The sequence below is a fragment of the Rhineura floridana genome, chromosome 3 (genome assembly GCF_030035675.1).
Source record: "Rhineura floridana isolate rRhiFlo1 chromosome 3, rRhiFlo1.hap2, whole genome shotgun sequence".
Lineage (NCBI taxonomy): Eukaryota > Metazoa > Chordata > Lepidosauria > Squamata > Rhineuridae > Rhineura > Rhineura floridana.
Window position 1 is genome coordinate 129,751,465 of NC_084482.1, and position 24,889 is coordinate 129,776,353.

General features: G+C 43.0%; 1 protein-coding gene across 7 annotated transcripts in view; it reads left to right on the forward strand.

The window, feature by feature from the left end:
• Positions 1-24,889, forward strand: part of DOCK3 (dedicator of cytokinesis 3) — a 463,693-nt gene that overhangs the window by 87,372 nt on the left and 351,432 nt on the right. For all 7 annotated transcript variants that reach the window (XM_061617883.1, XM_061617886.1, XM_061617884.1 and 4 more), the window contains exons 6-8: positions 4,058-4,206; positions 17,592-17,676; positions 21,691-21,732. In XM_061617883.1, the coding sequence (XP_061473867.1) occupies positions 4,058-4,206; positions 17,592-17,676; positions 21,691-21,732 (276 nt within the window). The remainder of the gene's footprint in view (positions 1-4,057; positions 4,207-17,591; positions 17,677-21,690; positions 21,733-24,889) is intronic.

Here is a 24,889-nt window from a genome sequence, read left to right on the forward strand (position 1 = left end):
ATAATGCATTGGCACACTTCACTTCCTGGTATCTCTCACTTGAAAGGAAAGTCAAATTAGCTGATATCTGTATGTAAGGTATTAAAATTAAAACAGCCATAGATTTGTCTACATTTTCCAGCCTTTAAAAATATATATGGAGAAAATGTTTTGGTAGATATTGTTACCATTTTCATTTTTATTCTTCAAGACTCATTTGGACACAGTATAGCCATATTTTAAGATAAACATCTATTTTAACTTGTATGAAATCTGTTGGTGAGTTCTGGTAGTCTTGTTTATGAAGACTGAATTGATTTCTTCACATGAAGCCTACTAACGTGTGTGTGTTCATGTTCTTTCATAATTAAATACCAGAAACTTTAGAAATATAGAACCCTTGGTTTGCTGATTATTTGATGTCTTAATATTTTGTGATACGGTTATTCACATATTTTTAAGAACTAAGTAAAAGAAAACTGTGTGGCTGAAATGTTATTTGAAATAAATGTTTCATCTTACAAACATCTTGTTATGTTTCTTATATGAATCTTTTATTGTTACATTTTGCACCATGTGTGGTAGACTATACTTCGCATTTTTGTTACTATGTTTTGCTTTCATTTATTGCTGGTTTATTTGTTTAATGGAAAAACGAGCTCTTTTTTGCTGCATGCTTGCTTCCTTGTTTACCTGCTAGAATTGGGGAGGGAAGAAAAGAGAGAACATATCATGCACTTTTAAGACCATTCTCACAGACCATTTAATGTTCCTGCCATAGCTCCATTTCTGGAGCTAGGTCAGTCTAGGTCACATCAGTACCTGTGTATGAGATTACAGGAATACCCCGCTATACGGACCTTCAATTTATGGACACTCGCGAGTACGGACATATTTACAGTAGCACCATTCCCGTTTACGTACGCTCGCTTTGCAAGAATGGACACTTAACTGTTTTAATTTTACTAGTGTAGCGTTATAGCTAAGTTTTATGAGTGATTGAGTGTGTGGGACTGAATCCATTATTCCCTTTTCCTCGTTCCCTCCCCTCTCTCACGGTTTTGTTTTGTCTGGGGTGTTTGTTGGGGGATTTTTTACCTCTCCCCTCCTCAGCCCTGTTGAGGGCTCTGGTGTTCCCCCGAGATGAGCCTGGGCTGGGAGCCTTCTTGCCTTTTGCCACCAGCTTTGTTTCTTTCCAGGCGGCGGTGCGTTTTTTTTTACTTTCCTTCCCTCCTCCTTAGGAGGGCTCTGGTGGCTGCCGTTCCCCCTTTTCAGTTCTCATGTTTCTCGTGAGATGAGCCTGAGCTGGGAGCCTGCGGCTGCGACTTCCCTTTGCAGTCCTCTCGCCTTTTGCCACCAGCTTCGTTTCCAGGCGGCGGTCTTTTTTTTTACTTTCCTTCCCTCCTCCTTAGGAGGGCTCCAGTGGCTGCTGTTTCCCCATTCAAACACGTTTGGCTTTGCAATTTAACAGCAGATAAAAAGAAAAGGTAGTGCTTCACTGTAAGTACATTTTCGATTTACGTACTCGCTCTGGACCCATTGCATACGTTAATGCGGGGTATTCCTGTATTCTGAGAGTCACATATATGCTGTTCTGAGCTACTTGGAAGGAAGGAAGCTTAAACATAACACTGATATTCAGAAGAGGACTGATAAATTCTGTCGTTCAAATTATTAAGCAGTCTACATGACCACATGTTTTTGCACTCCAGCACCTATCAGCCAGCCTGTCTAATGGGCACATGTGATGGAAGTCCAACAACATCTGAAGGGCACCACAGAGACACCCCTTGCTCACACAGAAAACAATTCAATACTCAGGTTTGAAGTTTAGGATAACTATTGATGAAATTAAGTCAGAGAGCTCCTCTCCTGACACAGATGAAGATTGCTTCTAACTACTACCACCTCCTGAAATTCCAGGGTTCTGTTTGCCCACTTTTGGGCTTGGAAGGAACAAGGAGGCACGCACGCATGCACGCAGCAACTATAATGCTTTCCTGTACAGCTATGATGGAGTAACTTGTTTCCTGCACAGCAAATGGGTAACATTTTCTGTCATAATGCTTCCTCACACTGCTAGTTTTTTTAAAAAAATTGTTTGATGTGACAAAAAGCTTTTGTTTAAGGAGTGTAATGATTTTCAGTGGAAATATACAAGTTAAACCTGCTGATAGATCAAGAAGAAAGAGCAAGGTCACTCCCCCATTTGTCTCCCAACAAGTGTCATCAACCAGGGCCACCAGGGTGGTTTCAGTGCCATGGCAAAGCCTGAAGCCTGACTGGAATGGATCCAAGTAATCAGTTTCCTCCAAGCACTCTTGAAGCTGGACCACCACCCTTTCAAGCACCTTGCCCAAAAATATTTGCCACTGGATGACAGTTGAACACTTCTGAGTCCAGGGAGGTCTTCTTCAGGACAGGATGCACCACCACCTCCTTCAAGGCAGAGGGTACTTCCCTCTTCAGTGAAGCATTGATCGCTCCCTGGACCCACCCAGTCAGCCTCCTACAGCTAGCTCTAAGAAGCAAGATGGGCAAAGGTCAAGAGGGTCATTGGCTGGCCACACTTCTTCAAGCAATTTGTCCACATGCTCAGGCTGCAATAATAAAAACTGATGCAGTACAAATGGAGCAGACAATGCTCTGGATTCCTTCATTGGTCTTGCTCTAACTGTGGTATCCACTCCATTGTAATCTGAGCAATTATATCCCTAAAGTGCCTCACAAAATTGTTACAGCATGTTCCTGAGGGTATCAAAGCAACATTTTCTTGGCCACATGGCAAAAGCCCATTGAACACTCAGAAAAGCTCTGCCAGATGGTTACTTGTGGATGCAGTGGTAGTGGAGAAGTAAGCTTTCTTTGCCATGCCACCACCAAGTGATAGGCATGATGATGCAATCTTACCCATGTTTGGTCAGTTTTGGACTGAGATTTACACTACCTGCAGTCTAGCTGCCAACCCTGCTGTTTCATCCCACACTGTTCACTAGAGTACCAAGGTGACCTAGGTGTTCCACAGCAATGGTGAGGGCATTTAGGAGCAATTGTGGCAAGGGCTGTACACATCTCATAATTCCAGCATGATGAGAGCCTCGACAAGAGTGCCAGCCATGTCAGCTGCAAAATCTCCCAGAACATTCAGGAATCAGATTCCATATATCTCTGAGAGCAGACCATCTGAATCGGTTGCCCACCCCTGCAGAGTGGAGTAGCCATGTTCAGCCCATTCACAATTGATTCAAGGCAAGCCCCCCAATCAACAGAGTATTACCAATCTGCACTGTGGCAAAAACCAGGTTGAGGGTGTGTCCAGCCACATGTGTTGATATACTGAGACAGTTTCATGGTTGTCATGGAGGCCGTGAAGTTTTGAGCTAGCCCATTTGAGGCAGCTTTGGCATGGATAGTTCCCCAACACCACTGTGAAAGGGTTCTCCAGCACCATATCTGAGATTGCCTCCATCAGCTTGGTTAGGGAGGTTGTAGTGTGGTGGATGGTACACTAACATCCCTGTTCTGTCTCTCTTGGTCCAACACCACAAACAATTCCTCCAAAGCAGACACAGTGCAGCTTCCCCTCCTTGCCTCTCTGACCTTGAATGGTGCTGAATTGAGTAGCCAGCTGGATACAGCTGGGTTAGCATACAGCCATCAAGCTCATTTGCCCAGGTTTCAATTATACATGCCAAGTCAGCCCTTTCATCCGTCATCAAATTGTGGTTAATAGATTTTTATTTTGGATAGACCTGGCATTTAACAAAACTGTCAAAAACCGTCTCCTCTGGAAATGATTAACTTTGATGTAACACTTATTATTATTGTTTATTTCTACCCCGCCTTTTGGCCAAAAGGCCCTCAAGGCGGCCTACAAAAAAACACAAATATAAAAATACATCAATAAAAACAATACAATTTACAAAAAGCAGCAGTTACAACTTCCAATAAAATACATTAACATATATGCACTCAAAAGTTTTATATTTATACATAATATAGCTGAATTTAAATGATCCAACTAAAGTGTTTATTTTTCTTACTCCCCCACTCCCTGTACCAAATAAAACCTTTACAGAAACATAAGATAGATCTCTTCTACAAACTGCGTCATGTGATGAATGAATTGATTGATCTTCGCAGACAGTTGCTGTCTGGTCACTTGACTCAGGACCAAGTACGAGAAGTCAAGAGACACCTCACTGTACGATTGGACTGGGGTAATGAGTAAGTATGGGTACCATTTTGTTTTATGGAACAAAATTTGATAATGGGTGGAATGTGCTTGCTGGCAGCAGAATACAGATTTTAATACCCTAGACCAGCCTTTCCCAACCTTTGGGTCTCCATATGTTGCTGGACTACAACTCCCATCATTCCTGACCAGTGGCCATGCTGGCTGGAGCTAATGGGAGTTGTAGTGCAACATCATCTGGGGATCCAAAGGTTGGGAAAGGCTGCCCTAGACCTATTCTTTATAGAATTATGAAGGAAGATAAGTAAAAGTGGTGAATATTCAGTTCTGTTTCTCCTGATCCTAAACATACTGATACACAAATGTAAAATCTGTTTCATTTTTGTTGGTTCTTTTGCCAAGAATTATGTATGGTTACTACATCACATGGAAAAGTGCCTATTGGTGCTAATGGTTTGTGTAACTTGGTTTTTATATATTGTAAACAGCTTAGGATGCAATCCAACTGCTGTTTATGCCCAGCTGAGGTGAGTTGGATATGGCGGACCTCAGCTGTGACTGAGTTGGAACCTGGCTGGCTCAGCCAGAAAAGCCCAGCCCAGTGTAACGGGTGGAAGCCAGTGGAAGGCCTGCAGAAGGGGTGTTCTGAGGGTGTCCGGGGGGGGTGTCGGAGGGAGAGGACTTATGCAATATCCAGGACCCATTCGGCTCCCTCCCACGGTAGTCTGTCGCAGCAGTCAGTACTCCGGAAAAAGGGGAGAAGACATGTATATTGTTTCCTTCTGCTGCGCCCTGCTGGTGCAGCCAGCATCCTCCCCTCCAAGAGGCCTCTGAGCAGCAGTGGACCCTTCCACCAGCTCTGCTTCTGCCATTTTTATTCCTGCTGGCCTCTGGCAAGTTGGATTACTCAGCCCAAAGCCTATTTTAGCATTAAGTGATATATAAATTATTATTATGAAAACATAATAATCCTGCTGAAATATGGCTCACTGGATTTTCTTAAGATTGTGCCAAATGTGTTTACCAGAATTGTTGCCTTTCCATTGAAATTGTAAAGTAATTGTGTAGTATTGTTGGTGTAGAACATGAATGATTACAACAAACTGAGGTGAAGGGAATTCTCCTAAAACTTGCTTTGGCCGCACACACATTCTTATGTACCTGCATTCCTACTATCTCTCAGAACAATATTTGTCACTACTGAGGGGAAATACAAGCTGCACCAAGACTTGCTTTCCCCATCACCACCACATTTCTCCCCTTTGAGTGTCCAGTTCTACTGACCCTGAGTGGATAGGTGGTCCCTAGAGACAGGAACGTTAACTGAGTTGGAGGCCTGAACCAGCTGCATTACTAAATAGTGGAGTGGTTAAGCCTAAAATTATGTGCTTTTGGTTAAAAGTATGGAACGGTTTTTAAAAAATCACATTTTTATTTCCAAAATATAAAAAACAAAATAGACTTACTTCTTGTAATTACTATGGGAAGGTAATGCATTTAACATATTTTCCATAGGAAGTGGGCCATCACTGTGAGGGAAAACAGTTCCACCTATCGTGCGAAGGCAAGAATGTTTTTTGAAGTCAAGACTAGGGACGTCATGCCCCTCCCACTCCCCAGTTCATTCTTGCCTTCGTACGAACAAGATTGGAATTTTCATAGCATTTAGCTAAGTCTCGTATTTGTCTTTAAATCCTTTCTCTTTTTCTGTTTGTGTTTAGCCTCTGAGGGTTCCCTCAGGGACCGCGGCTGCGGCTTCCTCACCCTTCCCTCAGAGCTATTCAATCTATTTTATTTACTTGTCTGGGGGCTCCCTCTGAGACCGCGGCTGCGGCTCTCTTCGTTTTGGCAGTTTCTAGCCCCCCCCCCGCTCAGTTGTCTCTTTAGCCAGGGGGCTCCCTCAAGGACCGCGGCTGCGGTTGTTCCCTTTTTGATTGCTTCTGATCGCTGCTGATCGCTGTTAACCTCTCCCCCCCCGATCGATTGCCGCGGCTGCGGCTTATCCGATCTCAGCGGGAGCTTGCAGCTGCGGCTCCCGCCGTTAACCCTCTGCCTCAGATCGCCCTCGCAACGGGGCTTAAATCCCACTGAGGGCTTTACAGACCGCGCCGGCAGCTCTCTCTGCGGTGGCTGCCGTTTTTTCCCCTACCTGTTTTCTCCGGGGATTTTTTGGAGCCGCTACTGCGGTTTTTGGCGAGATCGTGCTGGGCAGCCCTTCCTCCAGTTCGCCTCCGACGGCCGCCATTGCTTCTTCCCTCTCTGCATTTTTTCCCGCTCCTTTTTTCCGGGCGCCATTTTTTTCTTTCAGAATTTGAATTTCCCGCCCTTTTTTGTTCCCCTTATTATCGGATACCATCCCCTACAGACTATCTATCCGTACGTTTGTGTATATGTGCTGCTGACTAATTTACACACGACTGATTTACACACTTTACTGTGGCTGTAATCATAGTGGCTGAATTATATTATCAAGGGTGGAGCTCCAATCCTAGTGGGCTGGATTGTATTATCAAGGCTGGAGCTTTAATTCTAGTGGCTGGATTACATTATCAAGGCTGGAGTTTTTAATCCTAGTGGCTGGATTATATTATCAAGGCTGGAGCTTTAATCCTAGTGGCTGGATTACATTATCAAGGCTGGAGCTTTAATATCGGTGGCTGACTTGTATTAAATCTGATTTACATTACATATCCTGCCCCCTATGGGGCCGTGAACAAGCCAAAAACCCAGCCTACAGCACTAATCTGAGTGTGCCTACTCTAAACAGCCTATATTATATTAACGCTGATACCTCTGTGTATCCTGCCCCCTCTGTGGCAGTGCATTCGCCATCTGCCAGTGTATCCTACCCCCTCCGTGGTAGTACGCTGCGCCAGTTCGGGTCTTTACATCCTGCCCCCTCCGTGGCAGTGTACTGCACCCAGGTTCATATAAGATGGCAGAACAGCCAGGCATGTCACCATCAACACACATGGTGCCAGATCAGCCAGACATGCCACAATCAGCCAAGCCACAACATACTAACACGTCTAAGACCAGACATGCCAAAGCACTGGCTAAGACAAAACATCTTTCCAGCCATAGTAAACCAAAGCGCCCTCGTTATGTCTCTGTGCCAACAACCACCACAGCACAAACACACATAAGTGATATTTTCCATTCTCCTGCTACGGCCTCTGACGAGGAAGAGTTTGTTGGCTTTCCCCCTCACGGTTCGCCTAACGAACCTACCTCTGGCTTACTGCCTCAGACATCTGTTCCAATAGCCCACCAGGCACATACATCTCACACATCTGGTCTGCAGCTGTCTCCTGATTTCCTCTCCCAACTCCAAGCCATGCTGGCTTATTTCACACGAATGCAGTCACTACCACAGGTTCCTGCCATACCCCCACTCAACATGGACCAACGTGCGTTCCATGCTGCTCATCCTTCCGGCTCACCAGATCCCTTTGATGTAGCCAGAGGCAGATGTACGGACAAAGCCTCATATGCGGAGGAGTTAACTTTCACTGACCAGGTTGAAGGAGACGACTGGAGCGACTATTCAGATCATGAGGAGGATACATCGTATCGCTTGTTCAATACCTCAGATTACCAACCGCTCGCACGTAGGGTACTTCAGACCCTTGGTCTCCAGACTGCGCCTTCAACTTCGTCCGCTCCAGCTCTCAAAGGGGCCAAGGTCCTCAGATCCCCTGCACCTACTGAACACTACATCCCGGTGCCGGACCCAATTGCCAAATTAACTTCCGAAGAATGGGCCCACCCACTCAAAGCTCGACGCTTCAAGAACATGGCTGACAGACTTTACGCCCTAGCCCCAGACTTCGCCACCAAGTTAGATGTCCCTGGCATAGATGAACCGATCGCTCGCCTCGTTTCACGATCTATCTTGCCCAGGGAAGGGGAATCCCACCTAAAAGATACTACTGAGCGTCGAATAGACTTCGCTCTCCGCAAGAACCACGAGGCCACTGCCCTAGCCATGCGTGCCTCCGCCTCAGCCTCCATCTTCTCCAGAGCATCTGTGATGTGGCTGGATGACCTTCTAGAGGATGACAACCCTGATCCTGTCGCCTTCAAAAGAGCACTATTGAAATTACGTAAGACAGCAGCCTTTGTGGCCGATGCCACTTTGGATGCCACCCAATTAGGGGCACGAGCCATGACGACTCAAATAGTCGCTCGTCGCACCCTCTGGCTTCGCCACTGGCAAGCTGATTCAGCGGCCAGATTGAACCTGTCCAAGGAGCCTTACTCCGGATCTCTACTCTTCGGCGAGGAAGCTCTAAAGGCAGTTCTGGTTGATCCAAAAGACGCCCACAAACCAGTTCTAGCCACAGTCAAGAACATCGACCACAGGCCCTTCAGGCGATTTCCCTCCTTTCGTTCTAACCAGCCCTTTCGAGGAACGCGGCCAGGAGGACGAGGCCGCGATTTCAGACCCTATGATTCCAACGCATTCAGGGGCTCCTGGAACCGACGCTTCCAGGGCAGAGGTCAGTACCAAGGGCGCAGGGGCAACTCATCGTCCTCATATAGGGGAGGTCCTCGCCTACACAAGTAGTATTAACGCCATCCCCATAGGTGGCAGATTACTTAATTTTGGAGATCGATGGCTGCGCCTTACTACGGTCTCCTGGATCAGGGACCTCTTCACTTATGGCTATACCATAGAGTTCTGGGCAACCCCATCAGACAGATTCCACCCGTCTCGTTGCCCAAGGGCACCAGCCAGGCACAACATCATGCAGACAGCTATACATCACCTCTTGCACATAGCGGCAATAGAGCCAGTTCCCACAACTGAGAGATCGGAAGGGGTGTACTCCCTCCTATTTGCTGTGCCAAAACGAGATTTATCTTGGAGGGCGGTATTGGATCTCAAGTTTGTCAACCGTTTTGTAACATACCGCAGGTTCAAAATGGAATCTCTCCATTCCATTACCGAGAGTCTGCATGAAGGAGACTTCCTGGCTTCTATCGACCTTAAGGAAGCGTATCTTCATGTACCCATTTGCATAGCCCACAGAAAGTTTCTTCGGTTTGCTTTTGGCCACCAACATTTTCAATATAGAGCGATGCCATTTGGCCTCTCCTCTGCTCCAAGAGTATTTTCCAAGGTGCTACTCATCCTAGTGGCTTACCTTCGGACCCAAGGGGTTCATATCTACCCATATTTGGATGATCTGCTCATACGGGCCAAGTCTGAAGAGCTGGCTCATCATCATTTAATGATCACCCTCAATGTTTTGCAGACCTACGGCTGGCTTGTCAACTTCGACAAAAGCCATCTCCAACCAACCCAACGCCTACTACATCTTGGGGCAATGTTGGACACCCTGCAGGCAATGGTCTTCCTGGCTCCAGATCGCATCACTGCCATCACAAGCATCGCAAGGTCCCTGATGCAACAAACATCCGCAGACGTCATGCTTCTCGCCAGAGCGCTCGGGATGTTTATCTCCACAATCCACATTGTGCCCTGGGCTCGAGCTCACACTCGGCCCCTTCAGTGGACTCTGTTGCCTTTTCAAAAAGACATTGCCAGCTCCAACCATCGCAAAGTTCGTTTGAACCCCGCTCTGCGCCTCTCCTTCCGCTGGTGGACCAAGGTTCAACACCTCTCCAAGGGCACGTCGTTCAGAGAACCCCGCAGAACCGTCGTGACCACAGACGCCAGCCTCATAGGTTGGGGAGCCCACTGCAACTCCCAGTACGTTCAGGGGGTCTGGCCCAACGCAGAGCAATCTCGAAGCATCAACTGGCTGGAACTAAAGGCTGTCCACTTGGCTCTATGTCATTTTCAGTGTCTGTCCCCTTTGCATCATGTGCTCATTCGAACAGACAACACGTGTGTAAAATCACATTTGAACAGACAGGGGGGCACCAGGTCTCGTCCTCTGCAGGACTTAGCCTCCCTCATCTTTGTCTGGGCAGAACAACATCTACAATCCCTGAAAGCAGAGCACCTCAGAGGGATTTGGAATGTGACAGCAGACTGGCTCAGCAGACAACAGGTCTTCCCGGGAGAATGGAAACTTCATCCAGCCATTTTCCATCGTCTCCAGTGTCGGTTCGGCACCCTCTCAGTCGACCTGTTTGCTTCCAGTCACAATTGCCAGCTTCCAAGGTACTTTGCCCGATACCTGGACTCAACAGCAGAAGCAGTGGATGCTCTGACAACACCCTGGCCAGACGGTCTATTGTACGCCTTTCCTCCCATACCATTGTTAGCCAAAACCTTGAGGAAGGCGCGAACCGAAAGGGCACAGCTGGTTCTGATAGCACCATTTTGGCCACGCCGACCGTGGTTCTCAGATCTTCTGGCAATGTCAATGATGGATCCTTGGACACTTCCAGTAATGCCAGACCTCCTATCCCAGGGTCCAGTACTGCACCAGGACCCTACTTGGCTCAATCTAACAGCGTGGCGTTTGAACGGAGACATTTGAGGTCAGCTGGACTGTCTGACGCTGTGATTGATATTATTTTGGCCTCGAGAAGACCATCTACCACTCGAATTTATCAACATACCTGGGTGGCCTTCTCCAAGTGGTGACAGTCCCACCACCACGATCCATCCCAGGCCAATGTGCACCAGGTGCTCCAATTTCTCCATAGTGGCTTTATGATGGGACTTCGACCCAACACTCTACGTCGACATGCGTCTACTCTGTCATCCATTCTCTCAGTGTCCTCTCCTGGAGATCATATTTCCTCACATCCGTTCATCAAACGTTTTTTGAGGGGAGTCGCCCTACGCTCTCCGGCTGTTGTCCATCGGTTCCCCTCATGGAGTTTGCCGAAAGTCCTGCAGGCTTTGCAACGCTCTCCGTTTGAACCCATCAGGACTGTGCCCCTACGCATACTGTCCTTCAAGGTCCTGTTTCTGATTGCAATCACATCTGCCAGACGCGTTTCGGAGTTGGGCGCATTGTCTTCTGCTAGACACCTCTGCGTCTTCCATAAGGACTCTGTTGTGCTGAAGACTGACCCTTCCTTTCGTCCCAAGGTCGATTCAGTTTTTCATTGCAACCAGGACATTGTGTTGCCTTCCTTTTGCCCGGATCCTACCCATCCTCTTGAAAAGGCTTGGCATTCGTTAGATGTCCGGAGGGCTCTCAAGACCTACCTGTCTAGGACCCAAGAGATTCGACGAACGGAGTCTCTGTTTGTATCCTTTCATCCAAGGTCTATGGGGCATAAAGTATCCAATCCTACCTTATCCCGTTGGTTAAGGGCATGCATTATCTTAGCATATGAGTCCCTGAAGCTGTCAGTTCCAGCTAGTATAACGGCTCATTCTGCCAGGTCAGCTGCCACCTCGGCTGCTTTTGCCACTAATGCTCCTGTTGCCGATATTTGTAGGGCCGCAGTCTGGTCTTCCCCACACTCGTTTATAAGGCATTATAAAATTGATCGTTATGCCTCTGCTGATGCTTCTTTTGGCAGACGAGTGTTGCAACAGGTTCTTAATGAGGATTAACATGTGGGTGGTCCCTCCCTATATGGGTTGCTTTGGTACATCCCACAGTGATGGCCCACTTCCTATGGAAAATGTACCATTGGTCTCACCTGAAAGGTGATTTTCATAGGAAGGGGCCATCACGACCCTCCCAGTTGGAGGATGACTAGTGATTTTATCAATGGGTTACATGTTATTGTTTCCATATTATATTTAAATGTAAGAGTGAAGTCAAGACTTTTAGTTCTGTTATGTTATGAAGTTATGTTAGAGTCATGTTGTTATGCATGTGACTATTATGTTATTTTCCTGGCGGGCCTGTTGGCCTTGTTCTTGTATTTTTAGATATCTCTTTTAGACTCGCTACGAATGAACTGGGGAGTGGGAGGGGCATGACGTCCCTAGTCTTGACTTCAAAAAACATTCTTGCCTTCGCACGATAGGTGGAACTGTTTTCCCTCACAGTGATGGCCCCTTCCTATGAAAATCACCTTTCAGGTGAGACCAATGGTACATTTTCCTCATTATGTGTAGGTAAGCCAGTAGGTAAGATCAACTGGCAACATGGAGATTTTTTTGTATACTTCATAATAATATTACTGTTTGTACTTAGTCTGTTTTCCGTAATCTCAGGAAAGACTTTGATAAATGTTGTTGCATATGACCCTGATTTGTATATGAGATAAAATCATACCACACTATATAAAAATCAAATATTTTAGTTTTGCCTTTAGCTAATATAAGTTGCTAAGTCAATTTTTCTGCCATGGCTATTTGCCTCAGCTCACTGTACCAAGAATTCAGTGTTAAGTTCAGCACTTCTCCAGTTTTTGGTTATTAATAGCATAAATACTATTAGTTTCTTAGATTTTACTTTCTCGTTTTGTCCCTCCCAAATTGTTAAAAGAGATAATGCTGGCATAGCTTATATAGTTTGTTGTGTAATATTTGACATTTCTGCCAACATCATATTCCAAAACTGATACAACAGGACATGACCACCACTTACACACGTATGCACCTTGCTGATTTCAATTTCTCCAATGTTTTATAGTCTTTGCATTTGTTATCCTTGCCAGACATACTGGCATAACATACCATTGATGTAAGAATTTTAAGGAATCTCCCCAGATTATTGATATAGTTTTCTTTGATTGAGTCATCCATATTTTGTCACATATATTTTTCTATTGTTATCTCAATAATACTGTATCATACTATTTTCCATTCATCTGATATACTTGTGTCTATTTCAATAAGATGTAAATAGATTTTGGAAACTAGTCCTTTTATATTGGTCATATATTTAAACAGAATACATTCAAATTTTGTTGTGTTTCTTGTTTTACTATGGGATTCATAATGGAGGAGTATATTCGGGGGGGAAAAGAAAATCCAAGTATGAAACTTGAAACACTTCTATGTGGTAAGGAACATCCACTCCCTTCTTTAAACATCCTCAGTACCGCTTCCTATCCTCCTCTAGGAGGCTGTGGTGAGTGCTACTTTATGAAAGGTTTAAGTTACTTTCAGGAGCCTTCATTACCGAAGGAGGTGCAGAAAGGGTAGGTGTTAGCTTCATGCCAAGAGTTCTGCTGTGAATGGTTTGGGGCACACAAAGCCCTCATTCTCTGCTGTGGCACTAGAACAGGCCCCTGAACAGATAAATTCTGTAGTAAAAGGAGATAATGTGAAATGGGGCTAAAAGATAACTCAGTACTGAGGGGCTGGACGGTGGTAGGAGCTGTAGTATTCAGGATAATTCAGGAATGTGAAAATGCCATTAGAAACAGAGAGTGCACAAAACAGCCTTAACAAGCACCAGGTGTGCAGGAGTCCTTTGCGGAGAAAGCCTCAGTTTTGGTCACAGACATGAATGATGTGGGAAACCCTTTTAGCCAGGATAATGGGGGAACCTCTCGACTTTGAATGCAAAGGATGTAATAGGCACCAACAAAGTGAAAGGTGCATATAGATTGGATGAAGAACAGTATACCTCTTTATTAAAGAGAGATTTTTGAAACATCCAAACTAACTACAGACTGTCAGCCTCCGAGGAGGCAATGGTCATGGTGCACTTTGGTGCCAATGACATGGGGAAATGTAGCTGTGAGATCCTGGAAGCAAAAATTTAGGTTGCTAGGTAGGATGCTGAAAGCCAGGACCTCAAAGGTGACTTTTTCTGAAATGCTACCAGTTCCATGTGCAGGGCTAGCCAGACAGGCACAGCTTTGTAGTCCCAATGCATGGATGAGTCGCTGGTGTCAGAAGGAGGGGTTTGGATTTGTTAGGTACTGGGGAACATTTTGGGACAAGCTGGGCCTGTACAAAATAGATGCGCTCCACTTGAACCAGAGTGGAACCAGATTGCCTGCGCTGGTGCTTAAAATCAAAATGGTGGCAGAGCAGCTTTTAAATCGATTGAAGGGTGAAAGCCAACAGGAGCTGAGGAGGGTCCAGTTCAGAATAAAGATAAGACCCTCCAGAATTTTCAAGTGGTCCATGGGGGGAAAAGTTTGTGAACCACTGCTTTGGGATAACTCTTTCCACTATCTACATCAAAGGAGATACACTGCCATTTCACCATGTCCCCATCTCACCAAGCTGTAAAGACTTTTGGATAACTAGGAATATCCAAATAATATCCTTAATGAAGCCACCCATAGAGGAAATTCCCAGCAGTGGTGACTTTTTAGTAGTGATTCACCACTTGCGGCAGCTTCAATAACCCTAAAGCTGAATGTAGCTACTAATGCAGATGGATGCCCAACCATCCCTTGTGTAGAGGAATCTTTTTGAGCTGATTTCCTTTCCTGATTCTCATTCCATGGCACAGGAGTTCCATTAGAATGAAAAGGATTTTTAACCAGCTTAGAGAAGCTCATAATCAGGCCAAATGTATTGATTTTCTTGCTGTCTGGTCTGCATCCATAGCATATGCAAGTTGGGTGGAATCTTCTAGAACTGTTCTACACACCCATCATTGTGTAATTTACATCAACACATACACACAATCCAGTTTCCTATGTCTTATTTGAATTGAATAAAAAAGTGAGTCAGGGTTGTGTAATCCTGTCTTGCATGTGGGTTGACTGTGAAAGAAGATGTAATATTTTGAAAACAAAATGTGCACACCAGCTATTTCCAAGTACTATGGAGAGTGCTATGATGATAGAACCACTGTAATCATTTCTTCTTCATATACAGCGCCAAAATTCAACAAACTCTCAATTTGGTTGATAATTAAAGCCTACACTGTAGCCTAATGGAAATCACCTACACTTGTCCTTATGACAGGCAGTTTACAAAAGGGCATTCACATTTACTACAACTTCAGTCATGCATGAGGTATCAAACCAAACTACAACTCCCAGATCGAACTGTGATTAATGTGCATGTGTATGACAATATCAGTGCAAATGCTCAAACATTATGGGCTCAAACATTATGGGCTCAAACATTAAGGACAGTATTCTTTATAAAAGACAAGCTTTTAAACACTGAGCAAGTTCTGAATTGAGACTAGATGTACTCATCACTACTTGGTTTGTGAAACTGCTGCATAAGAAGTTACATTTTTAAAAAAATCTGGCACAGTTTTAACCTGCTTGTTATACTCTCCCCCTGTATGTAGTAGCATTTGAAGTGGCCATACACTTGGCCAGTCAAGAAACTAAATGTGACAGAAAGATTAATGAAGCATACCTAGGGGAGAAAGCAATGTATGAACCCATCTTGTTTTGAATAGTGGCTTTTAATGTTTTGTCCAATAAGAAAATACATATTCTAAATACAGATTATGCTTTAACCTGGAAAGAATGGCTGATACTTTGACATATATTGTAGAATACTTTTGTATACGTTTTCTGAAAATATACCACAGAGCAGTCTGGAAGAGGAAAAGATTTGCTGTACAGTTAGAATCCAGAAGAGCTGCAGAAAGATTTTCAGACTTAAATTAGATTGGTTGGAAGAACTGAAAAGAAAATGATATATTTTGAAGATGGGGTGTCATCATATATATTATGTATCTTGTAGTCTGCTCCTTGAGCAAATAAATTAATATAATCAAATGTTTATGTAACAAAAAGAGACAGGTTCAAAGATCTGGTCTGAAAAAATAGATGGGGTGGGAGAAGCTAGCTAGTTAAGCAGAGTAAGGTAAAACAGGATACTTTGTCCCTAAAACATCTACAGATGCCATTGTTGCTTTTCCATTAAAATCCCTAAGAAAGGAGGTTCTATAAACTCTCTGGCAGTCTGTATTTATGGCTGCTAAACACTGATTGATTTGCTCTGACATAACATACAGGTAGCATGGGGGCAGTTAGTATGAAGGATTAGCATAGCATTACTGAATGAGAATCCTTTGAACTGAGAATCCGAGGTGTTAGAGGATTTTAGCTAAATTTAGCATATTGGATAAGATTCAAAGGTAACTGACAGAGTCCATTCTCTAGTGATTGTGATGAATGCTGTTAAGTAGAGAATATCCCTTGCATACTGATATTGGCAGCTCCAAAAGACTTCCAAAGCATGAAAAATGTAAGATGATTTTTATGAGACTAATCATGTTCCCCTCTACTCTTAGTTTTCAGAAACAGCCTATGAATGTGTGTAGCAGTCCATCCCACATTTATGATCAGCAAATGACTAAAGCAGTATTAGAAAAACCCTTCTTGCCTTTGCCTCAGTGTTCTTCTTTGTTTTTCCGTGCAGGCACACATATCAGATGTCCTTGCACAGAGCAACATTTGGCCTTTTCTAAAATTTAAGCCTATCAATTTTTGACAGTATGGTACATCCTTTATACTTATCAGACATGCCCAAATGTATAGACCTCATGTCTCCTCACTCCATTTCCAAAATATTTGCCAAGCAAGCTCCCTATAATAACTCTCATCATTCCCCTGTGTAAACAAGCTCTTTCTGCCTGAGTTTTTTTCTCCCTCTTGAACCAAAGTGTAATTGGGATAGGTGCTTCCAGCAATCCCTACTCCAGCTTATACCCATTTCAGTACCAGCCTCAGTATCTTGCAAGTCTTTCAGAGGTATGGGTTGGAAATACTCTAGCTCTGAATGCTCAGAGGCCACAAGAATGGCTCTTGTGATATACCATTGGACAAGCCACGAAAGACGTGTGAGATATATGAGGGAGTACCTTACACTTCAGAAGTTCTGCCTTGAGACTCACAGCCCTTGACCCAACCTAACATGCTAATGCTATCACCAACTATTTCCCCACTCTAGTCCATACTAGACAAGCATTGTTTCCTTGTCCAGCCTGGGCCTGCCTCAAAAATGGCATTGGCTTCTATTGACATGCAAGTCATTGGGTCTGTTTCAGTGGGTGAAACAGGGACCACTCCACCCCGTTCCACCATAATTTCTCACTACATTGAGAAACTGCAGTTTCTCAGACTGCTTGTGATCCTCATTCCCAGACTAGAACTAATTTGCATGCTCCTACTAACCTTTATTGTGGGAATCATTGAAATTTTAACCATCTAAGAGCAGATAACATGCCTATGGTGTTCATCACATTCATGATTTTATTCTCCTCCAAGGTGGAATAACTGAGCCCCAGACTGGCCTGTCAATTGGAAACTTGCTGTGACTGTTGCAGTTCTGTAGTTACTCAGGTCATCACTTTCTGACTGAGTAGCATCAAGACCACACCTTTGGTCTTTGACACTTATGGTGCTATGAAGTGTAGTCTGTGCAGCCACACATATGAGGGACTAGCAAGATCACCTAAGTGGAACATGAGGTTGGCACCTTACAGTATCTATTTTGTCTAGCATTTTGTCACTAATTACAGCAAGCTCTGTTATGTTAGTGCTATGTCATGAATTGTTAAGAAATTGTATTTATAATACCTGTATTGTTCTGAATATTTCTTTGGGTGCATTTAGGCAGCTTCACAAAGTTATTTTTTATTTACAGGCATTTGGGCTTGGACCTTGTTCCACGAAAGGACTTTGAGGTGGTGGATTCAGATCAGATCAGTGTCTCTGATCTATACAAGATGGTAAGATGCCCTATTTGGGATGGGGGTGGGAAGAAGGATGATTGCAGTATGGGGAAGGGGGGAGAAAAGAGCTTTTTACTAAAGTCAAATGTAGTTACGCAAATATTTATAACCTGCTTTTCCAGAGATTGAGTTCAATAATCAAATTTAAACAATACAGATGATGTTTCTGTGTGTTGATTCTTCACAGGCAACCAAGTTATGAAGGGGTCAAGCATAGCTTGTTTAACTCAGCAAGCTTCAGAAAGTTTGCTTGATTAAGAGTATAATATCTAAGCTAGTTATGTAGTTAACTGCTTCAGACCACGTACCTGTGAAGTTTCAGTCAGTTCTTTTTATAAATGATGAGCCTCACCCTTCAGAAGACATAGTATAATGTGTGTTGTAATGGTTGTGGATGCAAGGAAAGACATTTTGCCTTACTTTCTGTGGCACAGGCTACCAGAAATAGTGGCTTCCATCCCTTTCAGAGGCAATATTCTTCACTTACATTATGGTAGCCATCTATAATTTATTTTGCACATGACTGGATGTGGCTTATGGTGCACTTACAAATCTTTATATTAATAATGTGTTTGGATAAAGTTGAACAGTTGAAAATCATGTGGCTTGTTCCTAAGTAGGTTCCCATAGAATTGCAGCCATAGTTTTGTTTTTGGGCAAATGCTTCAGCAGAAGATCTTGGCATCTGCCTCTAGGGACTTAGGGATGTTGCACAAATTGAGCTTTCCTACAGCCTGGGAATGAGGATATAGCCCACTCTTTAATCTCTCCACATTTCGATAGGATAAACAGATATAGTGCTTTCTTGCAAAAGTACTCAGACCCCTGACCAGTGCACTCCTATTACTGAATTACAAATGATATATTGTAATTTTGTTCCGTATGATATTTTATTTTGAAACACTGACACTCAAAATCAATTATTGTAAGGTGACATTGGTTTTATGTTGGGAAATGTTTGTAAGAAACATAAAAACTGAAATGTTGTTTTCATAAGTATTCAACCCCTGTGCTGTGGAAGCTCCCAGTTTACACAGGTGAAAGAAACTGCCCTATCGAGGACACAATTACCCTTAGTCTCCACCTGTGAACCATTAAAGTTGCTGTCACATTGGTCAGGATAAAACCCCCACTGTTGAAGGATCATTGGTCAGGCGGTGGATCTGAAGGAAAATGAAGACCAAAGAATATTCTACAGAAGTGAGAGATAATGTAATGCAAATGCATAGATTAGGAAAAGGGTGCAAAATAATATCCAAGTGTTTGGATATCCCAGTGAGCACAGTTGGCTCAGTAATCAGGAAGTGGAAGCTGCATCACACCATCCAGGCACTGCCAAGAAAAGGCCGTCCCTCAAAACACAGCGCTCAAACAAAGAGACTTGTGAGAGAAGCCTCAGAGAGGCCAACAATCACTTTGAAGGAGCTACAGAGTTCAGTGGCTGCGAGTGGAGTAATGGTGCATCAGTCAACCGTATCAAGAGCTCTGCAGAACATTGGTCTGTATGGGTGGGTGGCAAGAAATAAGCTGTTACTCAAAAAGTACCATCTGAAAGCACGTCTGGAGTTTTCCAGAAAGCATGAGAGTGCCCTAGCTGCAATGTGGTCAGATGAGACCAAGATAGAGCTTTTTGGCCAAAACTCAAACTGCTATGTGTGGCACAAACCTAATACTGCCCATGCCTCAAGATACACCATCCCTACAGTGAAGCATGGTGGTGGCAGCATCATGCTGTGGGGATGCTTCTCATCAGCAGGGACTGGGCATCTTGCTAAAATTGAAGGAAGAATGGATGGAACAAAATACAGGGAAATACTGCAAGAGAACCTGCCTCAATCCACTAAAAAACTGAAGCTTGGGAGGAAATTCACTTTGCAGCAGGACAATGATCCCAAGCACAGGGCCAAAGCAACGTTGGAGTGGCTCAAGAACAAAAAGGTGAATGTCCTACAGTGGCCCAGTCAAAGTCCTGATCCCAATCCCATTGAGAAACTGTGGCACTCTTTGAAAATTGAGGTCCACAAACCTGAATGGCCTGGAGAGAAGCTGCCAAGAAGAATGGGCCAGAATCCATCTGACACTGTGTGCAAAGCTGGTACATACCTACCCGAAAAGACTTAACCCTGTTATTGCAGCGAAAGGTGGCTCTACCAAATATTAATGTGTGTGGGTTGAATACAAGCAACATGTTTCAGTTTTTTATGTTTCTTACAAACATTTCCCAAACCAATAAAACCAATGGTATATTTATTTTTTAAAAGCAATGGTATATGTATTTGTATATTTGTTTTTAATATTTTTAGTTACTGTAAACCGCCCAGAGAGCTTTGGCTATGGGGCGGTATATAAATAAACAAACAAACAAACAAACAAATGCCACCTTACAATAATTGAATTTGAGTTTCAGTGTTTCAAAATAAAATATCATACAGAACGAAATTACAATGTACCATTTGTAACTCAGTAATATGAGAGCATTGATCAGAGGTCTAGATTACCTTTGCAAGGCAATAGGTTGAAATCGACTTGAAGGCACATCAGAACAAAATATGAACAAATACTAGATGCTGGGGACAAATTGGGAACGGTCACCACCTTCATACCCTGCTTGTTAGATTCAGGGGCATCTAACTGACTGCTGTTGGAAAGATAATGCTGGACTTGATGCACCATGATTTCACCCAGCAGGGCTGGTCCTGTTTTAGCTTTGTGTGGTTTTGATAATGGGTAATATTAATATTTTTGATCATGGGATTTGGGGTGATCTATCTAATCTATTTTATGTTATCAGTCTGTCTATCTAATCTTCTATTCCTAGGTTAGAGAGATTGATAATTCTTTGGGTTTAGCTTCTAAAACCTAATAAAATAATTCATATGCAAAATAAATAATTAAAAATTGTAAGATAGACATATATATAAACAAAACATGAAAATATGATTTAAAAACACCTTGAAACCTTTTCAGTTTGGATTAGTTGTTAAATCTTACCTTTGGAGATTAAATAGGCACAGCAGGAAACTTTCTGTCCCATTTTCTGATTGTTAATTGTTAGCCTTTAGCATGAAAGGCTTTAAAAACAGGATCAGCCTCTGTTAGAGAATTGGTGATATTGCTCCTTTTTTAACACAGATATTTAATGAGAGACCATGTGAGACATACTTTTCATGTGAGACCATGTTCTATGTGTAATAGGGAATGTTTTTTTGATAAAGCGAAGGAAAATGGATCTTAGTAGTGGAAGGTTACTCCTATATTTTGTCATAAAAACCTTCCTCTGTAGGGAGATACATATAAATTTGATTAGAGAAGGATGTTTGGGAAGTAGTAATTGGCCACAGATATGTACTTCACCAAACATATAAATATATTTTCACAAATGCTGTGTTGGCATGTTTTTAAAATTACATTTTGTTAGGTAGGCAGAACTACACAAAATTAGAGTAGAAATTACTGGGGTCATCAGAAGAAAAGTAACCCCATAATTCAGTACACCACCTCCCTCCCACTATGGCTCACACACCATATCACGAAGTATCAGTCTTTCAAAAATAAACACAATGAAACATTATTCCAGACTTTCAACTCTTATCTACTGGTCAAAATGCTTTCTGGATGTTGTTTGGAAGAGAAGTCAGCTGTGATGTTTTCTCTCTGTTCCTTCTGTGCTTTTCATAATGCTGTTACATTGTATCGGACTGGGATAATAGCTGCTGGTGTAATGGTGCTCTACATTTCCTCAGCCACTGTGAAATCCTACATTGGTCTGTTATACCTGAACTATGCTACACTTTGATTGGGGTACCTGCATAGTACTAGATCATGAATGCTTGCTTCTGTACTAGCTAATAGGAACAGATCTTTAGTATGGTATACTGCTGAATCTGTTTAAAACAGGATAATTATACATTTGAAAATCATGACAATTCTGTTTAGCCATGTGAGGAAGAAACTTTAGCATTCCTAAGCAGAAAGAACACAGAATATATATTTTTTCCTTTATCTTTACAGCATTTATCTAGCAGGCATAGTGTACAGCAGAGCACATCACAGGTAAGATAAATTACAGAAGGAAGTCTTATCTCTTTCCTCACCATGTAATAACATAAAATATACCAAAGAAATTTTATTTATTGAGATTTAAATCTATTTGTTCGGTCCTACCATTATATAGATTTGTTTTACCTTTATCTGCAGCAACTTTAATCAAGGGTGTTATATCTGGTTTGCTTTATTCTGATAGTGGTATGGGGAGGAAGCTAGAATGTCTCTGATATTGCATCTGTGGATCTGTGTAGATGAAAAAATAAAGCATTGCATATGTTTATACTATAGCCAGCATGGATTTTTCACATTCTGCAGTGTTAAATTGAAAATACCCCCCATGCCATTCTGATGCTTCCCATAAGCTCATTTCAAAACAAAACCTTACAAAACTTATAGTCCTGAATGCAGAAACACTTGCTTAACAACCCTCTAAATTTTCATGGCGATACACAAAACAGAGAATAAAGAGTTCAAAGTGTAAAAAGAGATGAAAAAACAGACCCCTTTTGGACTTTTTTCTGTCAGAGTTCCCATAATTTGTTGAAATTAATTAAAAGTCAGCTATGTTCACAGAGTACCTGTAATCCTATGACTGACCTTGCCCCATACTCTGACCTTCATCTTCTTCAGTTTAAAAGCTAAAAAAAAATGCCTGGCTGATTTTTAATTCATTTAGGAAATTTTACACTGAACTAAATGATAACATTGGGCATGCTCAGTAAGAACCAACTGTTAGTGTTCTAAAAGCCAGACTCACAGCTGCTTGGCTAATCACGGGGCCACACCCATGCCAGACCTTGATTTCACTTTAGACAGTCATGGCTTCCCCCAGAGAATCCTGGGAAGTGTAGTTTTTGAAGGCTGCTGAGAGGAGACTCCTATTCTCCTGACAAAGCTCCAGTAGCCAGAGTGGTTTAACAGTCAGCTACTCTGACTGAAATACTGTGAGGGGAACAGGGCCGTTCCTAGCCACTCTCAGCACCCTTTACTAACTCCGTCTTGCCCCTTCCCCATGGTCGGTTTTACCTATCTTAAGCATGATTGCACGGGAGTTAATCCCACTGAACTCAACAGGCATGCCAATAATTGAACCTGCCCTCCCATCCACCTTCCTCCCATCACCTACTTTTTGCCCCTTTCCTCCCCCTTCCTTTGCTCCTCCCCTTCGAATCCCCTCCTTCTGCTCCCCTCTTTCCTCCCTTTCTCCTTCCCTCTCCTTTCCCCTCCCCCTCGCCCATGGTCAGTTTTTCCTATCCTAACCATGATTGCATGGGAGTAAATCCCATTGAACTCAATAAGCATGCAAATGATCAGACCTGCCTTTTCCCTCCTTCCCCGTCCCTTCCTCCTCCCCTCTCCTCTTCCTTCTTCCTCCTTCCCTGCCCACTCCAGGCCTCCCTCCCTCCCCCCTTGGTCAGTTTTACCTATTGTAAGCATGATTGCACGGGAGTAAATCCCAGTGAACTCAATAAACATGCAAATGGTCAAACTTGCTCTTCTCTTCCCCTCCCCCTCCTGCCTGCTCCCAGCCCCTCCCCCCCTCTGCCCTTCCTTCCCTCCTTCCTCCTCCCCTCCCCATCCCCTGTGGTCAGTTTCACCTAGCCTAAGCATGATTGCAGAGGGGTAAATCCCACTGAACTCAATAAGCATGCAAATGATCAATCCATTCTCGGCAAGTTTGCACAGGATCCCATTTCTTACCTCCCGGATTAAAAAGCAGAGAAATTCACTAATAGGCAAAAAACCTTGTGGTTTAAGAACATACCTATAGCCCACAGATATTTCTATCAAACTTTAAAAAGCAGGGAAATTGGGCAGCTATAGTGAATGCACCAGGGGAGCAGACCTCCTCTCTGGGATATTGTACTGCCCTACAAATTTGTCAAAATGCAAGCACAATTTGGGTTGGTCTTTCACAGTCCAATCCACTTTCTGTGTAGCTTGGAAGAATTTGGTAATGTGCCTCTGAGCATATGGTGAGTGGTGGCAACACCTGCAATCAGCCCAAAGAACAGAAACAAGACATGTGCTGTGCTGATCTTGTTTTAGCAGGGAGAAAGCAATAATATTAAAACAGTTGATATAAGTCAGATAGTCACTTTAAATATGCTTGATTAATTTGCAATTTTAGTGGTTTCCTATAGTAAATCATTTTCTTTTGCTTCTGTTTCTGTGAATATGTGAAGCACACAACATTTTTCAAAATGTACACTAAAAAGCTCCAAAAACAATTGTGGAATAATAGCACTGACTATTCTGCAGAATAGTCTCCAGTGGACATCTGGAGTGTCTCAGTTTGCACAAGATAAAACAGTGGGAGATGAAATATATTCTAGCAAAATGTTAGGTGTGCTCTATGTTTTTAATTGACCATGCCCACCTTTTCTTAAGTGGAATGGTTTAAACATAGCAGGCTCAAAACATGCATCTTGGGTAGGCCAAATTTGTTTTTTCCAATAGCTAAAGTCATTGCTTAAGTAGTACCATATTGTAAGTCTGATTTTACATCAAACTGCAGTTTCAGATTCAACTGTTAATGCATCCAAAATAGAAATAGAACATAACCTCCACTTTGAAACAGAAAAGGCTGTCTTCACCATCATATGACGTTGACCAATAAAAAGGCTTTGAAATTAATAAAAATAAATTTGACACAGGTTTCTAGGATGAATATTGAGGGAAATAAAATTTTCTAGATTAGATTATCTGTAGAAACAATAATAACACAGGACGGAAGCAAAGTAAGAAGAAGACCAACATACAAAAATGTAATTCTCCATCTTTGGAGATGGCAGGTGTTGCTACCACTCACCATATGCTCAGAGGCACATGTTACCAAATTCTTCCAAGCTACACAGGAAGTGGATTGGGCTGTGAAAGACTAACCCAAATGGTGTTTGCATTTTGACAAATTTGTAGAGCAGTCCAATATCTCAGAGAGGAGGTCAGGTGTCCTGCTCCCCTGGTGCATTCACTATAGCTGCCCAATTTCCCTGTTATTAAAAATTTGATAGAAAGACCTGTGGGCGTTAGATACGTTCTTAAACCACAAGGTTGTTTTTTTTTGGCCTATTAGTGAATTTCTATCACATTCCAGGATATGTAACATTTATTTTGCACGATACAACTAAAACCATGGTTTGAGGAAGGGAAAATGTCTAAA